This window comes from Schistocerca gregaria, chromosome 5 (assembly GCF_023897955.1).
Source record: "Schistocerca gregaria isolate iqSchGreg1 chromosome 5, iqSchGreg1.2, whole genome shotgun sequence".
In the NCBI taxonomy this organism is placed as follows: Eukaryota; Metazoa; Arthropoda; class Insecta; order Orthoptera; family Acrididae; genus Schistocerca; species Schistocerca gregaria.
Window position 1 is genome coordinate 341,177,291 of NC_064924.1, and position 22,633 is coordinate 341,199,923.

The window sequence follows — 22,633 nt, forward strand, 5'->3', positions numbered from 1 at the left end:
TGTAGCACTCAGTTTGATGTGCACGACATAGTAAGATACTATGATGCACATCGGATCACGGGGTCGTGGGTTCGATTCCCGGTTGGGTTGGGAATTTTCTCAGCCCCGGGGACTGGGTGTTTCTGTTGTCCTCGTCATTTCATCTTCATCATTCGTGACAGTGGCTAGACTGGACTGCGTAAAAAATTGGACTGTGAAAAAATTGGGGCTTTGTACGGGCGCTGATGACCGTGGAGTTGAGCGCCCCACAAACCAAACATCATCATCATATCATTATGCACATCCTGTGAATTGTATAGAGCATCGTTGAAACGAGCGAACGCAAATTTTTGTGACAAGTCCGCCTTGTCCTCCCTTGAATATCCATTGCTTTTCTTATGCATTTCACAGTCATACTGATGCGGACGTATTCGAAATCTGTTGATAGTTTTGTTTTTTACTATGCTGCGGATGATCTTCCATGGACAGAAGTATGTTTAATATCCGCTTCTTGGAGAACGACTGGCCTCCTCTACGTTTCACTGGAGACGGGATTTGGGGCTCTCTGTACGACAAAGATGATGAAGTACATGGCTCGACAACTGTTTCAGTATCACTCTCACTTGTTAAGCTCGTATGGTCATCGTTGTACTTCTCGTGTACATCGCCCGCACAGTGGAGCGCATACGATACCATACACTTCACTGACTCATCTTGCAGGAGCGCTAATATTTCATCCGCCACTTCTTTCTCGCGCTGTGAAATTTCTTAGGTTCCTTTCTGACGAAATATCCATTTCGGCAGCTGTTGTAGATATAATCCAGCGTCTGTTTCGTTTATCGTTGCCATTATTCTGCTTTGTATCATCAACAGCACGGCTATGAGTTACTCGTCGACTAAGCAGTCCAAGTACGTTTCGTGGTCTCACGCTATGCTCACCATTGGATACGTCCAGTCACGCCCTCTGTTGCCATTAGTAGCCAGTATTCGGGGTGCTTGGCAGATAATAAACATGTGGAGCGTCAAATGCCGTAAAAATAATGGTCTTGGGTTCATTGTGAGAATATACTACAATCACATGCGAGTTGTAAAGGTGGCAAGGCGTATACCATCACGACAGCTCTCATTCTATATCTATATCTACATTTATACTCCGCAAACCACCCAACGGTGTGTGGCGGAGGGCACTTTACGTGCCACTGTCATTACCTCCATTTCCTGTTCCAGTCGCGTACGGTTCGCGGGAAGAACGACTGTCTGAAAGCCTCCGTGCGCGCTCTAATCTCTCTGATTTTACCTTCGTGATCTCCTCGGAAGGTATAAGTAGTGGGAAGCAATATATTCGATACCTCATCCAGAAACGCACCCTCTCGAAACCTGGCGAGCAAGCTACATCGCGATGCAGAGCGCCTCGCTTGCAGAGTCTGCCACTTGAGTTTGCTAAACATCTCCGTAACGCTATCACGGTTACCAAATAACCCTGTGACGAAACGCGCCGCTCTTCTTTGGATCTTCTCTATCTCCTCCGTCAACCCGATCTGGTAAGGATCCCATACTGATGAGCAATACTCATGTATAGGTCGAACGAGTGTTTTGTAAGCCACCTCCTTTATTGATGGACTACATTTTCTAAGGACTCTCCCAATGAATCTCAACCTGGTACCCGCCTTACCAACAATTAATTTTATATGATCATTCCATTTCAAATCGTTCCACACGCATACTCCCAGATATTTTACAGAAGTAACTGATACCAGTGTTTATTTCCGCTATCATATAATCATAATATAAAGGATCCTTCTTTCTATGTATTCGCAATACATTACATTTCTCTACGTTAAGGGTCAGTTACCACTCGCTGCACCAAGTGCCTATCCGCTACAGATCTTCCTGTATTTCGCTACAGTTTTCTAACGCTGCAACTTCTCTGTATACTACAGCATCATCCGCGAAAAGCCGCATGGAACTGCCGACACTATCTACTAGGTCATTTATATATATATTGTAAAAGCAATGGTCCCATAACACTCCCCTGTGGCACGCCAGAGGTTACTTTAACGTCTGTAGACGTCTCTCCATTGATAACAACATGCTGTGTTCTGTTTGCTAAAAACTCTTCAAACCAGCCACACAGCTGGTCTGATATTCCGTAGGCTCTTACTTTGTTTATCAGTCGACAGTGCGGAACTGTATCGAACGCCTTCCGGAAGTCAAGGAAAGTAGCATCTACTGGGAGCCTGTATCTAATATTTTCTGGGTCTCATGAACAAACACGATCGCTGTTTCCGGAATTCATGCTGATTCCTACAGAGTAGATTCCGGGTTTCTAAAAACGACATGATAGTCGAGCAAAAAAACATTCTCTAAAATTCTACAACAGATCGACGTACGAGATATAGGTCTATAGTTTCACGCATCTGCTCGACGACCCTTAGGGATTGCAGAGCTCGGACTGGTGCCACAGTGTCCCCTTTACAAAATGTGCTCCAAGTACGTGAGAGGTCAGCGGCGTTCTTTCAGTGGCGTGACTGTGGCGGTATTTCACCGACCTCGTATCCATTTGCACGCAGAGGTCAAATTTCTAGAACTGTGGATGCTCCCTTGTACAACACATGGTTCGCGACAACTACTTCAAAACAATAAATCGTAGAAGTTGTGACGTTGGCGGCGGGCTGGACTCGTCGGATAAGCGAGTAGCTTGCAGCTTAGAGCCCGCCGGCGCGGCGCCTGTCTCGCCACCTGAGAAAGCCGCGTAATTTCCGGCGCCGCCTTTGTGTGCTCGCCATTTGTTCGGCCCGCCTGTGATCTCCGACAGCGGCGGCCAAAGTGTTCTCGGCGCCCTCATCTGTCATGCTGCCTATCTCTACGGCGCCTCTTCGCCTCCGGGGCCACTAACTCGCGGCGGTAAATTTTCTGCGAGTTTTGATGCGATATTCACTCCCGGCCTGTCGAAGAGAAGCGGAGAACGATTTAGAAAAGGGAGAAATTGAAAGTGTGCGACTCGCAGGTAATTTCCGATGAGATGGAGTGAGCTCTGGAAATATTGAAGGGAAAGTCACACTGTACCACTCAGCGAACGCCACAAAAAATTTGTGCTTCTACATCTACATCTGTGAAGTGCATCACAAAGAGTGTTTTCCACTGTAACACGTATTGGAGTATGGAACCCGAGAAGAGTTTCTTAAACGCCTCATCGTGCTCTCTGATTACTCTAACCTTTTGGAAATTAATTCGCTGACTGCGCATTCCTTGATATCAGCTGTGTTAGGTATAGGTCTGCTTTTCAATAGTGGCATATTAAAATCTGTGCCTTGAGAAGATTCGAACCCTGATTTTCTTCTTATAGCTAGCGGTCACTTTAACCATTTCGGCTATCCGCGAATGCTCCCGGTCCGGCAAAAATGTTTATTGTCACTATTGGGTAGTAGAAATAATAACGAATTCAGTATGTGTCAAATAAAACAAAATGTCGAATCGAAACACTTTCAGTCGTCTCAATTTCCATTTGTTATTTTATTGAGCAACGAGTTACAGCGGTACATTACACCTCTTCAGGCCCCCTGACCGACATGTAGCAAGAATCGCAACTCTGGTCCAGTGAGAATAAGGGCCAACTTTCAGTGTGTGGCACGTGTAGCCTTTTGACACAGCGATCCATGTTTCTGACACAGCGAAGGGATCGCGGAGTGTTTGATGATGGTGCAATGTAATGTTTAAACTGGTTGCTCAGTAAAATAACAAAATGGAAATTTAGTCGCCTGAAGGTGTTTTGATTCGACATTTTATACTGAACAGCCAAGGTGCTGTAACTGTCTGTATAAAGATGGAGTTACAGAGACTTGATGTCAAAGCATTCACAGCCAGTGAATTAATTTCGAAAGTATTTCATGCAGCTACGTATCATCGATGGTGTTCTTTGTGACATGCATCTAAGTACGGTAATTTTCTTCTCGCGGTCACTACTAGAACGATTTGTAGCAGGTTGCGCTATGTTCTTATATTCCACACTTACAGTGGCTCTTGTAACTTTGTATACAGGGTTTCACGGAATTTTTTCTGAATAAAATCTTCTAGACTGCTTATGTTACGTTACATATTATGAGTTCCAGGCATTGCCATCTAGATCAAACTTTACATTGTTTTACAAAGTATAAATTTTCATCTTATGATGAATAGTCGTAACTTCGTTATAAGTTAAGGAATATATAAGGCAAAGTAAACGGCTTTATTCACAAAAGTTGGCAAACTCATTTAGGAAACTGATTGCCTGTAATGTACTGAGACATATTTGCGTGTCATAGTTCAAGTCTTTAAGCACCTCCTTGACTGTCTCCTTTGTTGGAAGTAAACTTGTTACCAGTGGTGCTTACCTTCTTTGTATACATTCAGTATCTCCTCCAAGTCCTTTATGGTATGGGTCCTCCCATCTCGCAAAGATTATAGAATTAGTCACAAAACTGTTTTAATTACAATCTTAGTATACTGATTGCATTTTCTCAATATCCAGCCAGTGAACTATAATCTACCCCCAATTTGACTATGTCTGAGTGTGTATCACCATTTCGCTTCATTTTTCTACAAATTATTACAAGCTGCTAATGGCAACAGTTGACTTATTTGTTTCTCGTGTGAGTTTCGTTTATTGATAAATGCATCACCTGCTAAAAGTTTGACTTAATATGGTCTACGAGCTCATTAATTTTGAGTTATTACTGTCCGAAAAGTCGTTAACGAACAGAAAGTACACAAAAGGCTCCAACACAATTCTTGGATAAACATCTGAAGTTAGTTAAACATCCAGGGATGATTGTCCATCCAAGAAAGTAATGCTGCCATCCACCCTAACAGAAAACCTCCAGTCCAGTCACAAATTTCTGTTCCTACCCCATAACATCGTAATTTCGTTGCTAAGCTTTGGTGTGTTAACAAGCCAAATGCTTTTAGGATGTCATGAAATTTGAGAATCTCTGAAAATATACGGTATGATGGCTACATCGTAATCGAGTATACTGCAGACCTGCAAAGGAAAGAACATATCTTAGCCTGTCTTTCTAGGTTCACATCCATTTATTTCCCAATGTAGTCTTCTTCTACAACAATGCTCTTTGTCCAGATTTTCCATTTCGAAAGTGCGACTGTGGAATTTCTATATTCAAGCGATATCAAGTCTTCTAACCTATTCCGTAACATTACAGGCATTTTAAATATTTTTACATTACTTCATTAACAATTTTCTAGCTTCAATTTCCTGCGTCACCTGTGAATACAGAGCAAAGTATGTTACCTTAAACAGCGGGCAGAAATTCGCACACTTTGGTTTTAAATGAGATACCTTGCCTACTAGCAACACAAAAATATCTAACTAAATTTTGTGCCGTGTATCGTACGCGACAAGTATGTTCATTCAGTACACCGTACCAGCAGTGACCCGTCAGTGCAGTGTGCAGGTTTGTCAAAGAATGTTCTAGGGGGAATGTTATATTCCATATCTAGTTTTGCTGTAGAATCATTATCTGAAGTGTGTTTTTCGGCCATGTTGTAAGATTTGGACAGCTTAAGTCTGCCGTATTGTTTGCAGTTGTTGCATGTTATAAGAAGTCACAAGACCTACTTTTTCAGTGAGTTCGTACTCAAATTAAAACGTATGTTTGGCGGTGAATTCTGTTTGTGCCTCTGCCAGAGTATTTATGCACCTTTTGTTTGGTTATGAGGCAGTGAGTTCGTGTTCAATATAAGTACTCTGGCAGAGGCAGAGACGGAATTAACCGTCAAACATAGTACAGCTATTTTTCTGCGGATTTCAAACAACATATCACCTTTTTAGATTGTTGAACATTTCTTATAAGTTGACATATCTCATGATAATTTCTTGACATTTATTAAATTTTCCTTTCATTACCACCTTTCGATTCCCCAAAGCTAAACTTAGCGTCATTTAACGCTTCCTCAGTTTTCTTTTCAGTTCTTCTGTATGTTATTCTACTCAGCGACTTGGATGCATGGCTGGTGAGGCAGATTGTAAGATACAATTGCGCAGAATCCCGCAGTCAGAGTCAGTCAGCAGGAAAGTTTTATGGCTTCAGAGAGCTTCGTGTCACAAAATGTCACTGGCTGAATAAAATCGACGCTTCGGCTACAGTTGAAGCGGCCTTCCAGTAGCTCCGGTGATCCCAAAGGAAGGTCACAGCAACGGCGGCCAAAATGTCTGTTTTATTCACCCAATGACATTTTTCAGTACGTCGCAGCTCTGCACCCAGAAAACTTTTATGTCAAGTGGTTGAAAGATGGATGTTGTATTCGTCTGCCCTCGATATTTCCGAAATTGTATGAATGATACGTGCCGAATTTTAGACACGCTACTCACAAGCTTGAATAATGGTTTCGTTTGTTACTGCATAACTCAGAGTCTTTTACGTGTAACATTTCTATTACAGCTCGTGTAAGGAATTAACTCATATTAAGAAACCGGGTGGGGGGGGTGCATAGATGTGCACTATCGAATCTATGAATCTATGATCATATCTTCACTGAAGTGCAGCTGTAACCTTCCTTGTCTAGTGAAGAAGAGCATTCCCAGTTACAATTTCGACATACTTCTTTTGAATTGTCATCTCTCTTCTTTTTGTGTACTCATTTAAGCGTGGTAGTACCACCTTAGCCCATAGAGGGCACACTGAGTGTACATCGTCTATACAGTTATTTTTAATGGATATTTTATACAATATTTCAGTAGTTCCATGGTCGTAAAGAGATATTTATACATAACTATTTTTATGTTATTATTGTACTTTGTTCTTTTTTACGTTTTGACGATTATGTAAACCTGTTTTACACTGATTGGTTGACGTGAGGTAGAGGGAGAAGAGGAAGGCGGTGCATCTTCGTATTTAAGCGTATGCCCGTCACTTGCTGGCACCAGTTGACATCACAGCAGCTGAGAAGAGTGCTCCACCTACCATCTTCGAAGGTTGCCACGGGTATAATAAGTATTATTGTATTTTATCCTTATAAGCATTGTGTCACATTTTATTGTCAATCTAGTAAGGTTCCTATTGCTTTATAAATTAAAGTACAGGTCTGATGATGGTCATGTGATATCACCGAAACCAGTCACCTATATTCTTGAAGCATACGTGATGTGATCATGACTGAATTTTTGAAAGAAATACTCTATAGATACATTTTAAATTTTTGATGCTACAAAATTTCATTGCATCACGTATTTTTGTTTGTGCCTGATGATAATGTAACTGTCGAAAAATGGTTCGTGAAATAAATAACAAATACTTTAGAATATTAGACCAGTGGCGTGTGTGATCACATATACAATAGTCTACCAAGAAGCGATGGAACAGTCAGCCTTGGCCATTTGTCTGTGTCTATTATTATGTCTATTTCTTGCTACCTGTTGTCGATTGGTGGAATTAGTATTAATGTTTGGTGTCTTATATCAGCTCTCATTTCCATTTTATTTGGAAAGTGTGTCCTGAGATTGAGCCTAGCTACCTCAGTTCATTGTTGTTCCTTCCAATAGTCATTTAGTTGTAGGATTGTCAATTTACATTTGATTGTCCTTATTACTGTATAAAGACATACTTATACTCGAGAATTTTGTCGAGTTGGCATTTGATGACAGATGTAAAGTTGATGTTTATTTGTTGATTTGAACTCTAGAAATAATTTTGTAATTTTTGCTATCAGTAGCCCTCTGGTTAACTGAATTATATTGTTATTAATGAATAAAATCGATGCTGACAACTGTTTGTGCCCAGACAGCCCCAGTCATTTACACTAACAACGTAAACCTGCGTCACAATACACACCATCAGACTTCCAATACAGATTTCACTGCTTTCGTTCTGGTTGTAGCCAGTTTGCTGCACCTTCATATGAGTTCCATGGCTTTTTGTGGCTGCTTCAAACTCTGGTGCTTCGTTGAGAATGCTATGGCAGTTCATCAATAGGATTTTATTTTTTACATCGATAGCAACCATTTCTTTGGGTCTTACAAAAATAGTTTACTCTTTGCGGGGTATTAACAGCTATTGGTAAACTTTTGATGATTAATAAATAGCTCCAGCTGCACCTGATAAATCCTTTACTTGGATAAAATCGTATACACGACCGGGTTTTAAAATGTAAATCCCATCTTCAGGTGCCTGACTGCGTACTAGAAAGTCGTACCAGTTCAAATGTTCAAATGTGTGTGAAATCGTATGGGACTTAACTGATAAGGTCATCAGTCCCTACGCTTACACACTACTTAACCTAAATTATCCTAAGGACAAACATACACACCCATGCCCGAGGGAGGACTCGAACCTCAGCCGGAACCAGCTGCACAGTCCATGACGTGGTACCAGTCACGTAAAAAGTCCAGCAAATTTATCAAGTAGCATGTGAGAACCCCTACTGGGTTTTCGTCACGACCGGTACGACTTGCTCGAACGCACTCGAGCGCCTGAAGATGTAATTTACATCCTGAAACTGGGATTGTGTATACTGTTTATTCAAATGAAGGATTTTTAAAGTCCAACTGGAGCGGACTTATTCATCACTAAAAATCCTACACACATCTTTTGAGGGTCTCTCAAAGCTATCCTGTAGTGAATTGAATTATCCGGTGCTTGCTGTGTGAGGACAGAGTGGTGATCGCAGCCGGTTGCTTTCCGCTGTGCTGCAGATCTCGTGGGTGCGGCGACGCGACTGGCACATTCTGACGTCGGGGCTGTTCACCTACACCAACGACGAGCGCTTCCAGGTGCTGCACGCCGAGGGCTCCGACGACTGGACGCTGCAGATCAAGTACGTGCAGAAGAGGGACAACGGCACCTACGAGTGCCAGGTGAGTACCGACAACACTACTAATCAAGTTGGCATGCTACTCTTCTGGCTGCTGTCCACAGGGAATCTCCAGCCGATTCCCTATTTCTAGATTTCCAGAAGACTTTTCACACTTTCTAAACGCAGAATTTTTGTAAATATATATGCACGGGAAAAAAGTAGAAACTGAGTCCAAGCAACGAAAACTGCTATACTCCACAGGAGCACTAAAAAAATTACGTTAAATTTGGTTTACACTATAAAATAGATAATTTTGGAGGTTGTCGCTTTATCTTCATACCTAGGTATTACAATTACGAACAATTTAACTAGACCTGAAAAGAAACGTGTTTGTATTTTTTTTTAATGACATACGAAAATTTGTGCCACAACGTAACACGAACCCGGACTTCCCACTTTATGCGAGCGATCATCTTAATAACTCCCACTACCAAACCTTCATACGGCGCCCTGTTTCCACACCCAATCGGTCAAGGAGGTGCTACTGCATGGCCGAAGTGGTTAATGCGACGGCTCCTGTAAAACGGGAAATCTGGGTTTGAATGTCATTCCACCTCAAATTTTCATTTATCACTAATAAATTGTACAGCTGTCGTCTGATCGTATTCGTAATCGCGAATACATTTCTTATACTACGTACAGCTGTAGATCGTAGCAGTATCCGTTCCTTCAGATCTGCGTGCATGTCTGAAATTCGTAGCACACCGTAAAACATACGCACTGAAAAGTAGTTAACTGGTGCCATCCCATAGAACATGTTTTAGGGAAAACGAATGAAATACTTTAGCATTGGCAGAATGCGTAGAAGATGCAACATACATACTAAAGAGACTGCCTATACTAAGACTATTCGTCCTTTTCTGGAGTACTGCTGCGCCCTGTGAGATGGACACAGGATATCGGAAAACGTCGAAGGACTGCAGCTCATTTGGCATCATCGTGGACTGGGGATATGTGTCAAGGATGTAGTACTCGTTCACAGTAGAGCCCTAACGTATTTTGTAGCTGTGGTGTAATGTTGAGATTACTGTTTGCATACAGTCACGAGAGAACAACGTTTATAGCTGTGTCATTCCATCAAGAGCTTCACGCAGCTTTCGATATATATCTAGAAATCAAATTAGATCATACAATAATAATTTACGTTTACGTTCCTTTAAGTCAAAAATATATCTTAATTTGCTTTGTTCGTACGGTATTAATTAACTGTTGTTACTTTGCCATTCAGACAGTATTCCTTTGTTTATAGAGAGACCTACGTGTATGCCAAACCACAAAGAATATCCTGCTGATGAGAGACAAGCCGTTCTGCATGCTTTGAAGAACGAAAACTGGAAAGCTAGCATTGCCAGAGACTGTGGCGCATATAAGAACTAATAAGCGCTGGAATCGACGACAAAAGTAGCACAGAGCAGTCGCTTATCATCCTAGATCAGTTCGTCCTCGAAAAACTATGAGGAGGAAGCACAGAATTGTTAATAGTTAGTCGGCTACTGCTCCAAGACAAATCATCCACAAATTATGGGTGGTCTGGAACAGTATCATGAGCTTAACGTACCTGTGTCCACTGTAAAACGTAGCCTTCTAGCACGTGACGTAAGTGGTAGATGACCAACGCGTGAACCACTCATAATTTCAAAAGATAGGAAGGTCTGATATTATTCCAATTGCAGTTCTGGCTAAAATACTTGTCGTTACGAGAGATTTATTGTAGTATGGAAGTGATGTACTTTTTGGTTTGGAATATTTTGCTTTGAACCGTCGAATCTCCTCCACCAATAAAGTACATTAACAGATGTATATCGTAGATTTGCCTGGATTTAGGACGTTATGAAAATTGGGTGTTGAAATAATGTTTTCCAACAGACTGTTGAATCCTACCATCAGCAGATGTATTTTCCGTAAGCATGTTCAAAGATGTTCACACATAAATTGTTTCCTACCAACATGAGTGACAAAACAGCAACTCTTACAGACATTGCGTCGTTACACTGGCCAGACGGCGATTGACATCAAGTGCTTTGGACCCCTCAATATACAATGATTCATAAAGATAATTTAATGATTTTAAACAAACTGTTATTATGGTATTAAAGACAATAAGTGATGATTCATTTTGAATACATTTATGAATATAGATATTTAGACTTTTGTATGGGAATTTGGTTATGCAGTTAGAATAACAATACCTATCGTAAAATCATTAACTACATCTTGATTTCAGGTTGGATTTCATTCCTAACATTAATTGAGGTACCGAACAAACTGCCAAAACGGAATTTGATGTTAAAGTTCTGTATGATTCTTTCGTAGTACCAAAATGACTGAAAATCAATAGTGTTTACATCAGAAAGTTCGAAAATTCTTAGTGAAAAAGTTAATTACAACAGATCTTATTGGTTTTTCTATGTCGACATGAGACGTGAAGTGCACATCAGATACTGATAAGTGTTTCAAAAGTCTGTTTTTAGTTAAGCTGAAATTTTGGATTTTTGCTAAGTAATTATTGGTTTAATTACGACACAGATATTTCTCCTAACATTTCTATGGGAAGGTAATAATGCAATCACGAGAATGAAATTATAAATGTTGCTGAAATTTACGACCGTGTGTTAATTCACAACATTAGATTTTCTAACTAATAGTAACTTTCTATTAATTATAGTTAAATGATATGAAATAATGTTAATGATGTTGATTCTGTGTATAAGTGAACCACACAATTTCATTCTCTGACAGAAAGTGAGTAAAACCATACTTTTTAACTTTTGTCCATTACATATTGTGGATTGGGTAATAGACAAACTGCAAAATTTTTAGTGGTATCGAAACATTAATTAACTACCCTCCAACTACTCCTACTACAGAGGCCAGGGTTGAGTTTGCATAGAAACAACAATCTAGGGATGCTACTAATAGCTCTAAGGTCCTGTGAGGTGATGACAGTAAATGTAATGTATTTTCTTCTGATGCAATACATACATGGACCACAAAACCGAAGTCATGAGATAAAAGTACGAGGTACCGTTAAGTATGGGTGCCGGCAGCGTCACGGAATGAGGATATTTTTCTACACGGGAGGTTGATCCTCTAGTTCAAGTAGAAAGTAAAATGTATAGTTTCCTGGACAGTGACATTTTAGAAAAGAATGTGGTCCCACATGGGAGACAAAATATACATCGGAGTTGGCTACTTCAGCAGGACATCGTTTCAAAACATATATTGTTCGAAACACATCTCTGGTCATTAAAACAAAATGAGAAAGTCTTTCGAACCGTCCAAGCCAGAACATATCTGGGATGCAGAGGTCGGGTGTACGTCGCTGAAATTACTCAAGCAAGGATCAATTTGAGATGCTTTATTGGATGAATGGCCAAAACCATTTACAAAAGCTTGTGGATTCAGTACCAAATAAGTGTGCAGCTATGACGAAAGCCCATGAATATGCAAAGAACTATTGATTTCTTCTTCATATTCCAAAGTAGTTTTCTTTTATTGTTACTTACTTAGTAGGCCTACAAATTACTTTTGAGGCAGAACTGTTATATCTGGTTTGATGTAAGATAAATTTGCACACACTAAGTGTACTTTTGTATAAAATGTATTATAATTACATAGTTTTCAGTTATAAACGGAAATTCTTCTTATGTTGCACACTTATCTTTGTATAACTGCAATTAATATTTTCACAAAACACTTTTTATGTATTGCTGTCTATCATTTACTTGTACTATATTTCGAATGCTGTTTAAAAAACCAGACCGGTTCTTGCTTCAAAATATCGGTTGTTAAAGGAGTTAAGCAGGTTAACCATGATATAGTCAATGACCTAGCTTCGTTGAATAAAACGCTTCCCGTCAGATCGACGAAATGAAGCAACGTCAGGCATAACCGGTAGTTTGATGGGTAATTTCCTGGACACGCCACTCGCCCTTGCCATCACCCTTCTGGAAAAGGAGAGGACATGTCTTATGGAGTATGAGCATGTGACACTGTTGATGGTGATACGATCGTTCCATGGGGAAATTAATTCAACTACCCCCTTGGTACTATTCGTGAGAAGTAAAAGGGATTGAAGTTATAAGTTTGCCCTTTAAGCGTTGAGGTCGTTAGAGACGGAGCACAAGCTCGAATTAAAGAAAGACGGGGAAGGAAACGGGCCACACTCTTTCAAAGGAATCATCCTGGCGTTTGGCTGGAGCATTTTAGGGAAATCACGGAAAACCTGTGTAGGTTGTGTGCCGGCATCGGACTTCACACTCTTCCATCTCTCATCATCATACAACGCAGACAGGACAACGCGCTGCACACACACAGACACACACACACACACACACACACACACACACATTAGCGTCATTAACACACAAATCTCACAATTCGCGAAGCAGTGATACCAGTGTGAGCGAAGGATAGGTAAACCCTTTCCAATCAGGAGGCGTAGTCTACCCGTCGGTGTAGCCGAACTAATCATACCAAACGAATATACTCTACTGGCCATTAAAATTGCTACACCACGAAGATGACGTGCTACAGACGCGAAAGTTAACCGACAGGAAGAAGATGCTGTGATATGCAAATGATCAGCTTTTCAGAGCATTCACACAAGGTTGGCGCTGGTGGCGACACCTGCAACGTGCTGACAGGAGGAAAGTTTCCAACCGATTTCTTATACACAAACCGCAGTTGACCGGCGTTACCTGGTGAAACGTTGTTGTGATGCCTCGTGTAAGGAGGACAAATGCGTACCATCACGTTTCCGACTTTGATAAATGTCGGTTTATAGCCTATCGCGATTGCTGTTTATCGTATCGCGACATTGCTGCTCGCGCTGGTCGAGCTCCAATGACTGTTAGCAGAATATGGAATCGGCGTATCACTAGCAGGCGAGATAACAGGCATCTTATCCGCATGGTTATACCGGATCGTGCAGCCACGTCTCAATCCCAGAATCAAGAGATGGGGACGTTTGCAAGACAACAACCATCTGCACGAACAGTTCGCCGACGTTTGCAGCAGCATGGACTATCAGCGTGGAGATCATGGCTGCGGTTACCCTTGACGCTGCATCACAGACGGAAGCGCCTGCGATAGTGTACTCAACGACGAACCTGGGTGTACGCATGGCAAAACGTCATTTTTTTCGGATGAATCTAGGTTCTGTTTACAGCATCACGATGGTCGCATCCGTGTTTGGCGTCACCGCGGTGAACGCACAATGGAAGCGTGTATTCGTCATCGCCATACTGGCGTATCACCCGGCGTGATGGTATGGGGTGCCATTGTTTACACGTCTCGGTCACTGCTTGTTCGCATTGACGGCACTTTGAACAGTGGGCGTTACGTTTCAGATGTGTTGCGACCCGTTGCTCTACCCTTCATTCGATCCATGCGAAACCCTACATTTCAGCAGGATAATGCACGACCGCATGTTGCAGGTACTGTACGGGACTTTCTGGATACAGAAAATGTTCGACTGCTGCCCTGGCCAGCACATTCTCCAGATCTCTCGCCAATTGAAAACGTCTGGTCAATGGTGGCCGAGCAACTGGCTCTTCACAATATGCCAGTCACTACCCTTGATCAACTGTGGAATCGTGTTGAAGCTGCATGGGCAGCTGTGCCTGTACTCGCCACTCAAGCTCTGTTTGATTCAATGCCCAGGCGTATCAAGGCCGTTAATACGACCAGAGGTGTTTGTTCTGGGTACTGATTTCTCAGTATCTATGGACCCAAATTGTGTGAAAATGTAATAACATGTCAGTTGAAGTATAACATATTTGCCCAGTGATTACCCGTTTATCATCTGCGTTTCATCTTGGTGTAGCAATTTTAAGGGCCAGTAGTGTACTACTGTTACCACACAAAAAAAATTAGGTGCCCTTCTGCGTGGTATAATACGTCGAAGATCTCTTTTCGATATCTTGAACCCCTCTTGAAACAGGACAGGTGTTCGATTACATACTAACGCACTGTGAAGAACAAAGTTACAGCAAAGAAGATGTAAGCTGAAAAAGACGTACATAGGACATTGTAAGTGAAGTAGGTAGTAACTCCTTGCCGAGGACGGGATTTTGTTGTTCGTACGTGCGTCACATGTACTGCTACTCACCCGACGTGCATGTACTATCCACTAGTTCACATCGAAATAGAACAGCAAACTTCCAGCAGTGTGCCGCGGGGCTTCGTGTTCGTGGAAGAGGAAGCTGCCTTGGAAACTTGTAATGACGTGCTGTTGCATGTGGTGCAGCAGCGTGAGCCGCGGCAACAAAACGATGGCTTTGCGAACAGAAACCGTAGAACGTTGACACGAAGTTTGACGAAACAGGAAGGACTGTTTCAGAGTGGAGATAACAATACTGAAACCTGGGTTTTGCAGATTCTGGCTAAGATAGCGCAGTGCTCCGCATTGCCAGGTGACGTTGTATGAAAGTTGTTACGAAAGTAGTGTTTGTGTGTCAGTGATACGTGAACGGTGATAATATTACTAAGAATACGGTCAGATGAAACAGATAGTCACTCTTTTAAATGACACAGATCAGAAGAGATAAAGCAGTCGGACTGTGTACAAATTCACTCGCTATCTTTTCGGAAACACATTTATAAACTTGGCGTGAAGTGATAAAAGTTTAGAGTTCCGTCCCTGAACAACCGGTGTTACTGAGATACGTAAGTGTATATATGTGATATAGGTCGATTCCAACAAGTCACTTTCTTAGACTAGTGTCCTATTATCTGAATGATTTAAAAGTAGGATATTTAACAACGTGTGCATGCAACTAACAAAAAACAAGTTGTCGCCTGACTTCAGTGGCAAATTTCGTGAATAAACATTCATAAGCAAATTTCGTGAATTAGATGATTAGATAATTAGTGTAGTCTAGCAACTGAAGTTCCTAAGTGTGAATGTACATGATGATAGCTTCGCCTCTTTAAGTGTGAACTTTGTTCAGCTAACTTCCAGGAAAGAACAGTCTTTACAATAAAACTTGAAGGTTCTTCTCCTGCTTATTCTGGCTCTAATAGGTCGTAAGGCATTATATCCTCATATAGGAACAGTAAAATGATAACTCACATAAACATCGCATCGAGAACAAACAATAATAGATGGGTCAGTAGCGCATGCGCATGCATATGTTGAAACAGAGAAAATATTAAAATGGACAAGAAACCTGCTTATTAACATAAGTTTTTGGAAAACTAATGTAATACATACAGTCTTATTTCTGCGATTTTCATCAGTCTGACAATATACATAATAAAGTAACATGACTTTATCGCATCTTATACTGACAGTGTTGAAACTCAGAGATATCGTAGTATGTTAAAACCTATGGGAAAGGAAAGGCTCAATTCCTGCGCTTATGTGGAAAGTAGCGAAGCACAACGGTGTGAAATGGTGTTTATTTTACAATCCAGGTTAGATACTCGAGCTGCAGTTCGGAGCACTGAGCTTCTACAATCCCTTTGACAGATTCATTCTTCTTCTGCTGTTGGCTAGGGCTTCTCTTGTTTGCCTGCTTCTTCAGTAGACGTAATGGACCAGCCAGTGTCTCACTATTGGGTGATTTCATAGTAGTCGTTTCTCTTGCGATCGCCCATGTTTATAAATTTTAGCTTTTCTTGAAGGGTCCATCCTTCTGTCTCTTCCACCCACTATCCTTTCTTATCTTCACCCATTTCTTTGTATTTTGAATTCCACACTGTGCCCTTATCGACAAATTTGTTCTTTTGTGCCATATGGTTACTCCTTGGAGCTGCCTTAGTTCCTTCATTTCATCTGCCGTTATCTTTTGTTTAATTTTTTTCGTTTCTACTCTGTTTTGTCATGAAAGGACGTATCATTGTTTTATATATTTTTATTTTCCCGTAAGTCGCTAAAAATTTGTTTCTCCATTCAGTATTACGCAGGCATGCAGCTACCCTTACTGCCTCTGTCACTTCCATTGTTAAGTCTTCATAGCTGGTGATAACAATCTATAGAGAATTAATGGTGATCACCTGTTCATTTGACACACCATATGTTTCTGATTGACATCGAATAAGTGCTTTTGATATTACCACAGTAACAGTATTTTTTTAGATACGATTTCCATGTTGTATTGCCTACCTGTTTTATTAAATTATTGACTCAACATTGATAAATTATCCTCATTATTTGCCATAAGCATATTTATCACTTTATTTCCCATATTTAGCTCGGTTTCTTTCTCAAGTCATGAACGATGTAGTCCATTATTAGTCTGAACAGAAGTGGGCTTCATGAATCTCATTTGTCTAGTATAATTTCATTTGTGAATCCACTATGTGTTTTAATTCTCATTTTATTAGCTTTACGTATATCTTCTACCATTTTCGCTAAACCTATTGGTACCCTCTTGTCGATTAAGGTGTGAATTATATCCTTCTTTCTAGTCTGATCAAAGTCTTTTGACAATGAAACACAAGTAATCTGGGTCATTAAATTCTGTGGACCTATCCACTATCAGTCTTAAGCAGAAAATAGCATTTATAATGCTCCTGTTTTTCCTGATCCTTAATGTTGTTGTTGTTTTCTATATAATTCTTCATTCCCGGTCTAATTACTGATGTTAACAGTTTTGAGATGGTATCAAGCAGGGTAATTCCAATCGAATTATCTAGTGCTTGTTTATTTCATTTTCTATACACCGGGATTGTAGTTCTTTCTGTTCTCTTTGTATCCTGCCTCCCTTCATTATGCTACACTCCTGGAAATGGAAAAAAGAACACATTGACACCGGTGTGTCAGACTCACCATACTTGCTCCGGACACTGCGAGAGGGCTGTACAAGCAATGATCACACGCACGGCACAGCGGACACACCAGGAACCGCGGTGTTGGCCGTCGAATGGCGCTAGCTGCGCAGCATTTGTGCACCGCCGCCGTCAGTGTCAGCCAGTTTGCCGTGGCATAAGGAGCTCCATCGCAGTCTTTAACACTGGTAGCAGGCCGCGACAGCGTGGACGTGAACCGTATGTGCAGTTGACGGACTTTGAGCGAGGGCGTGTAGTGGGCATGCGGGAGGTCGGGTGGACGTACCGCCGAATTGCTCAACACGTGGGGCGTGAGGTCTCCACAGTACATCGATGTTGTCGCCAGTGGTCGGCGGAAGGTGCACGTGCCCGTCGACCTGGGACCGGATCGCAGCGACGCACGGATGCACGCCAAGACCGTAGGATCCTACGCAGTGCCGTGGGGGACCGCACCGCCACTTCCCAGCAAGTTAGGGACACTGTTGCTCCTGGGGTATCGGCGAGGACCATTCGCAACCGTCTCCATGAAGCTGGGCTACGGTCCCGCACATCGTTAGGCCGTCTTCCGCTCACGCCCCAACATCGTGCAGCCCGCCTCCAGTGGTGTCGCGACAGGCGTGAATGGAGGGACGAATGGAGACGTGTCGTCTTGAGCGATGAGAGTCGCTTCTGCCTTGGTGCCAATGATGGTGGTATGCGTGTTTGGCGCCGTGCAGGTGAGCGCCACCATCAGGACTGCATACGACCGAGGCACACAGGGCCAACACCCGGCATCATGATGTGGGGAGCGATCTCCTACACTGGCCGTACACCTCTGGTGATCGTCGAGGGGACACTGAATAGTGCACAGTACATCCAAACCGTCATCGAACCCATCGTTCTACCATTCCTAGGCCGGCAAGGGAACTTCCTGTTGCAACAGGACAATGCACGTCCGCATGTATCCCGTGCCACCCAACGTGCTCTAGAAGGTGTAAGTCAACTACCCTGGCCAGCAATATCTCCGGATCGGTCCCCCATTGAGCATGTTTGGGACTGGATGAAGCGTCGTCTCACGCGGTCTGCACGTCCAGCACGAACGCTGGTCCAACTGAGGCGCCAGGTGGAAATGGCAGGGCAAGCCGTTCCACAGGACTACATCCAGCATCTCTACGATTGTCTGCATGGGAGAATAGCAGCCTGCATTGCTGCGAAAGGTGGATATACACTGTACTAGTGCCGACATTGTGCATGCTCTGTTGCCTGTGTCTATGTGCCTGTGGTTCTGTCACTGTGATCATGTGATGTATCTGACCCAAGGAATGTGTCAATAAAGTTTCCCCTTCCTGGGACAATGAATTCACGGTGTTCTTATTTCAATTTCCAGGAGTGTATTAAAGAAAGCTTGAAACAGTTGATACCAAGCGAACCCCATATTTTATTAGCCCTGGAGGTTTTCTATTTTTAAGTTTTTTTAAATGCACTGCATACTCCCCTCCATGAAAAATGTTTTTGGTTATCGTTTTCTTAGCTTTCGTGATTAGTTTCAGTTTCCGCCTCTTGCTAAATTCTTATACGGTAATGCTTATTTTTTATATTTGTATGGGTTCATTAATGTATTACTTTTGCTTTTGGAGTATCCACCACTATTGCGTTTATAATCTATAAGAGTCTTGTTCCATACCCTTTGTATATCGCTCCCAATAATCCTCTTTCATTTTCCGATTATCCAAGTTCAGCCTGTTACGAATGATCTTATACTCCGTATAGCAGTCTTGACTTTGACTGGCCTTATATTTTAGGAATGCTTTCCTCTTCTGAGTAGCTAGTTCTTTAACGCCTTGGTTAAACAATAGTGTTTTGTATGTAGTACTACCTCGTATCACATTCACTCTTTTCATACCTAAAACTTCTTGTGCTGCTGCTTTTATACTCGATCTGAGAGTAGTCCATCAACCTTCTGCATCTCGTTCGTCTCGACATGTATTATTAAGGATTTTAATCTACTTTGGTATAGCACCATAGAGCTCTCATCCTCCATTACTTGAGGAATTCAGTCCATGGAACACAGTAAGCATCTTAAAAGGAGATGCCAGAGCTATTGATTTACCGATTTCGACTACAATACTTGTCGGGGACCACTCTAAAATACACTCCTGGAAATTGAAATAAGAACACCGTGAATTCATTGTCCCAAGGAGGGGAAACTTTATTGACACTTTCCTGGGGTCAGATACATCACATGATCACACTGACAGAACCACAGGCACTTAGACACAGGCAACAGAGCATGCACAATGTCGGCAATAGTACAGTGTATATCCTCAGTTGGACCAGCGTTCGTGCTGGACGTGCAGACCGCGTGAGACGATGCTTCATCCAGTCCCAAACATGCTCAATGGGGGAAAGATCCGGAGATATTGCTGGCCAGGGTAGTTGACTTACACCTTCTAGAGCACGTTGGGTGGCACGGGATACATGCGGACGTGCATTGTCCTGTTGGAACAGCAATTTCCCTTGCCGGTCTAGGAATGGTAGAACGATTGGTTCGATGACGGTTTGGATGTACCGTGCACTATTCAGTGTCCTCTCGACGATCACCAGAAGTGTACGGCCAGTGTAGGAGATCGCTCCCCACACCATGATGCCGGGTGTTGGCCCTGTATGCCTCGGTCGTATGCAGTCCTGATTGTGGCGTTCACCTGCACGGCGCCAAACACGTATACCACCATCATTGGCACCAAGGCAGAAGCGACTCTCATCGCTGAAGACGACACGTCTCCATTCGTCCCTCCATTCACGCCTGTCGCCACACAACTGGATGCGGGCTGCGCGATGTTGGGGCGTGAGCGGAAGCCGGCATAACGGTGTGCGGGACCGTAGCCCAGCTTCATGGAGACGGTTGCGAATGGTCCTCGCCGATACCCCAGGAGCAACAGTGTCCCTAATTTGCTGGGAAGTGGCGGTGCGGTCCCCCACGGCACTGCGTAGGATCCTACGGTCTTGGCGTGCATCCGTGCGTCGCTGCGGCCCGGTCCCACGTCGACGGGCACGTGCACCTTCCGCCGACCACTGGCGACAACATCGATGTACTGTGGAGACCTCACGCCCCACGTGTTGAGCAATTCGGCGGTACGTCCACCTGGCCTCCCTGCATGCCCACTATACGCCCTCGCTCAAAGTCCGTCAACTGCACATACGGTTCACGTCCACGCAGTCGCGGCATGCTACCAGTGTTAAAGACTGCGATGGAGCTCCGTATGCCATGGCAAACTGGCTGACACTGACGGCGGCGGTGCACAAATGCTGCGCAGCTAGCGCCATTCGACGGCCAACACCGCGGTTCCTGGTGTGTCCGCTGTGCCGTGCGTGTGATCATTGCTTGTACAGCCCTCTCGCAGTGTCCGGAGCAAGTATGGTGGGTCTGACACACCGGTGTCAATGTGTTCTTTTTTCCATTTCTAGGAGTGTATCTCATGTTTAGTGTTTATGTAATTACGCTTCCATTCGTGAAGAAAATTTAGGTCAAATGTCATGACGCAGGATCAGTTTCGCACCAGATGGATTGCTTAGAAAATTCGAAAATAAGAAAATTTTATTTTCTCATGCCAAGCTCACAACCTAATAGTTTTCGAAACTTGAGGATTTTGTGATGTAAATCCGTTGTAGATGTACTTAAGGAGGAATATTGTTGCTTTCTGGGTTACTGAGCAATTGATGTAAGAAGCATGTTCCAGTCCAAGTCAATTACTATGCGCGTTGGGTCGAATTTCAGATAAGCTTTAATAATTTAACTGTTGTATTATTTATGCAGTATGGTGTAAGAGAAAATCACGTGCTGTATAAAATCCACCGCTCCACAAACGCAGTCAAGCCTCTTCAGGGAAGAGCAAGAAGAAAAGTGAAAAGGAAGACAAAAAGAAGTGGTTAAAGCCCACGTGAAAATCACATTAAACGTGTCTGATTTCTGATCGCATATTATTAATATTTTTATAAGCTGTCACTTAGTTTCTATAATGCCTTTCTGAGGGAGAAAAGGATATCTACGAAACAGAATGTCATGTTTTTTTATCCTCTGTGCCGACACTGAGATTTTTGTCTCATCCTGTGTTTTGCGCCCGTTATATATTCCAACAGGAGAAAGCAATCAAAAGAGTTCAGCTACTGTTGGCTGAATTTCTCTTTCGTTCTGTTGCAAATCATGTCTACATGATCACAGTTTAATGAACGGAAACATGACTTTTACTGGATTTATGTTAAGAATACGTCGCAGGTGAAGTCACTGTAAGATGTAGAACAAATGGACTACAGTAAGCTTCCAAAAGACATGAACATATGAAAGAAAAACGCGATTCTTCGAGAGAAAAAATTGAGCCCATTTTGTTCTGAATAACAATATTTTTCATTTCGCTTCAGCTTTCAGTTTCTGTTGGAATGACGTATATTTCACGATGTGCGACTCCAACGCAAGCAAACCTTAACTAACCTTTAGTTGAATGCCGACATTATATCAGTTTTTCATTTTATTTTATTCTGTTAACGGCTACCCTTTCCCCTTACAGAAGTCCTCTCGCCAGTATTGCGGTCTTCATTTGATTTTCTAACTATGCCCGGGTAGGTCAAAAATACGGAAATAGAGCTAAAATGGTTGCTTCAACATAAATTCAGATGGTAGCCGTCTATGCTCTTGTGTTTGACCACGAATGGGACCTATGCAACATCCTCAGTATGCTGTAAGTCACAGTCTTCAGAACAGTGATCTTTGTAATTATCAGTGGATTGTGCCGGAGCTACGTGAACTCGAACGCGACGATAATTTTGGACTCCTGTGGTGAGTGCTTCCGTAACACAGTAAAACGAAACGTTTGGTGTTTCAGATAACACCATATCCAAGATTTAAACCACATACCGGGAAAACGAAGAAACGTCGTCCGTTAAGTCTCAACGCGGACGAGAATATGTGTTGACTGATCGTGATAGGTGATCTTCAAAGAGAATTGTCATAAAAAATAACAGAACGACGGCTCCAAACGTCATTGCAGAACTCACTGATGCT

At 42.5% G+C, this 22,633-nt stretch overlaps 1 protein-coding gene across 3 annotated transcripts in view; it reads left to right on the forward strand.

The window, feature by feature from the left end:
- Positions 1–22,633, forward strand: part of LOC126272257 (hemicentin-2-like) — a 1,823,560-nt gene that overhangs the window by 1,428,267 nt on the left and 372,660 nt on the right. For all 3 annotated transcript variants that reach the window (XM_049974974.1, XM_049974973.1, XM_049974975.1), the window contains one exon: positions 8,663–8,824. In XM_049974974.1, the coding sequence (XP_049830931.1) occupies positions 8,663–8,824 (162 nt within the window). The remainder of the gene's footprint in view (positions 1–8,662; positions 8,825–22,633) is intronic.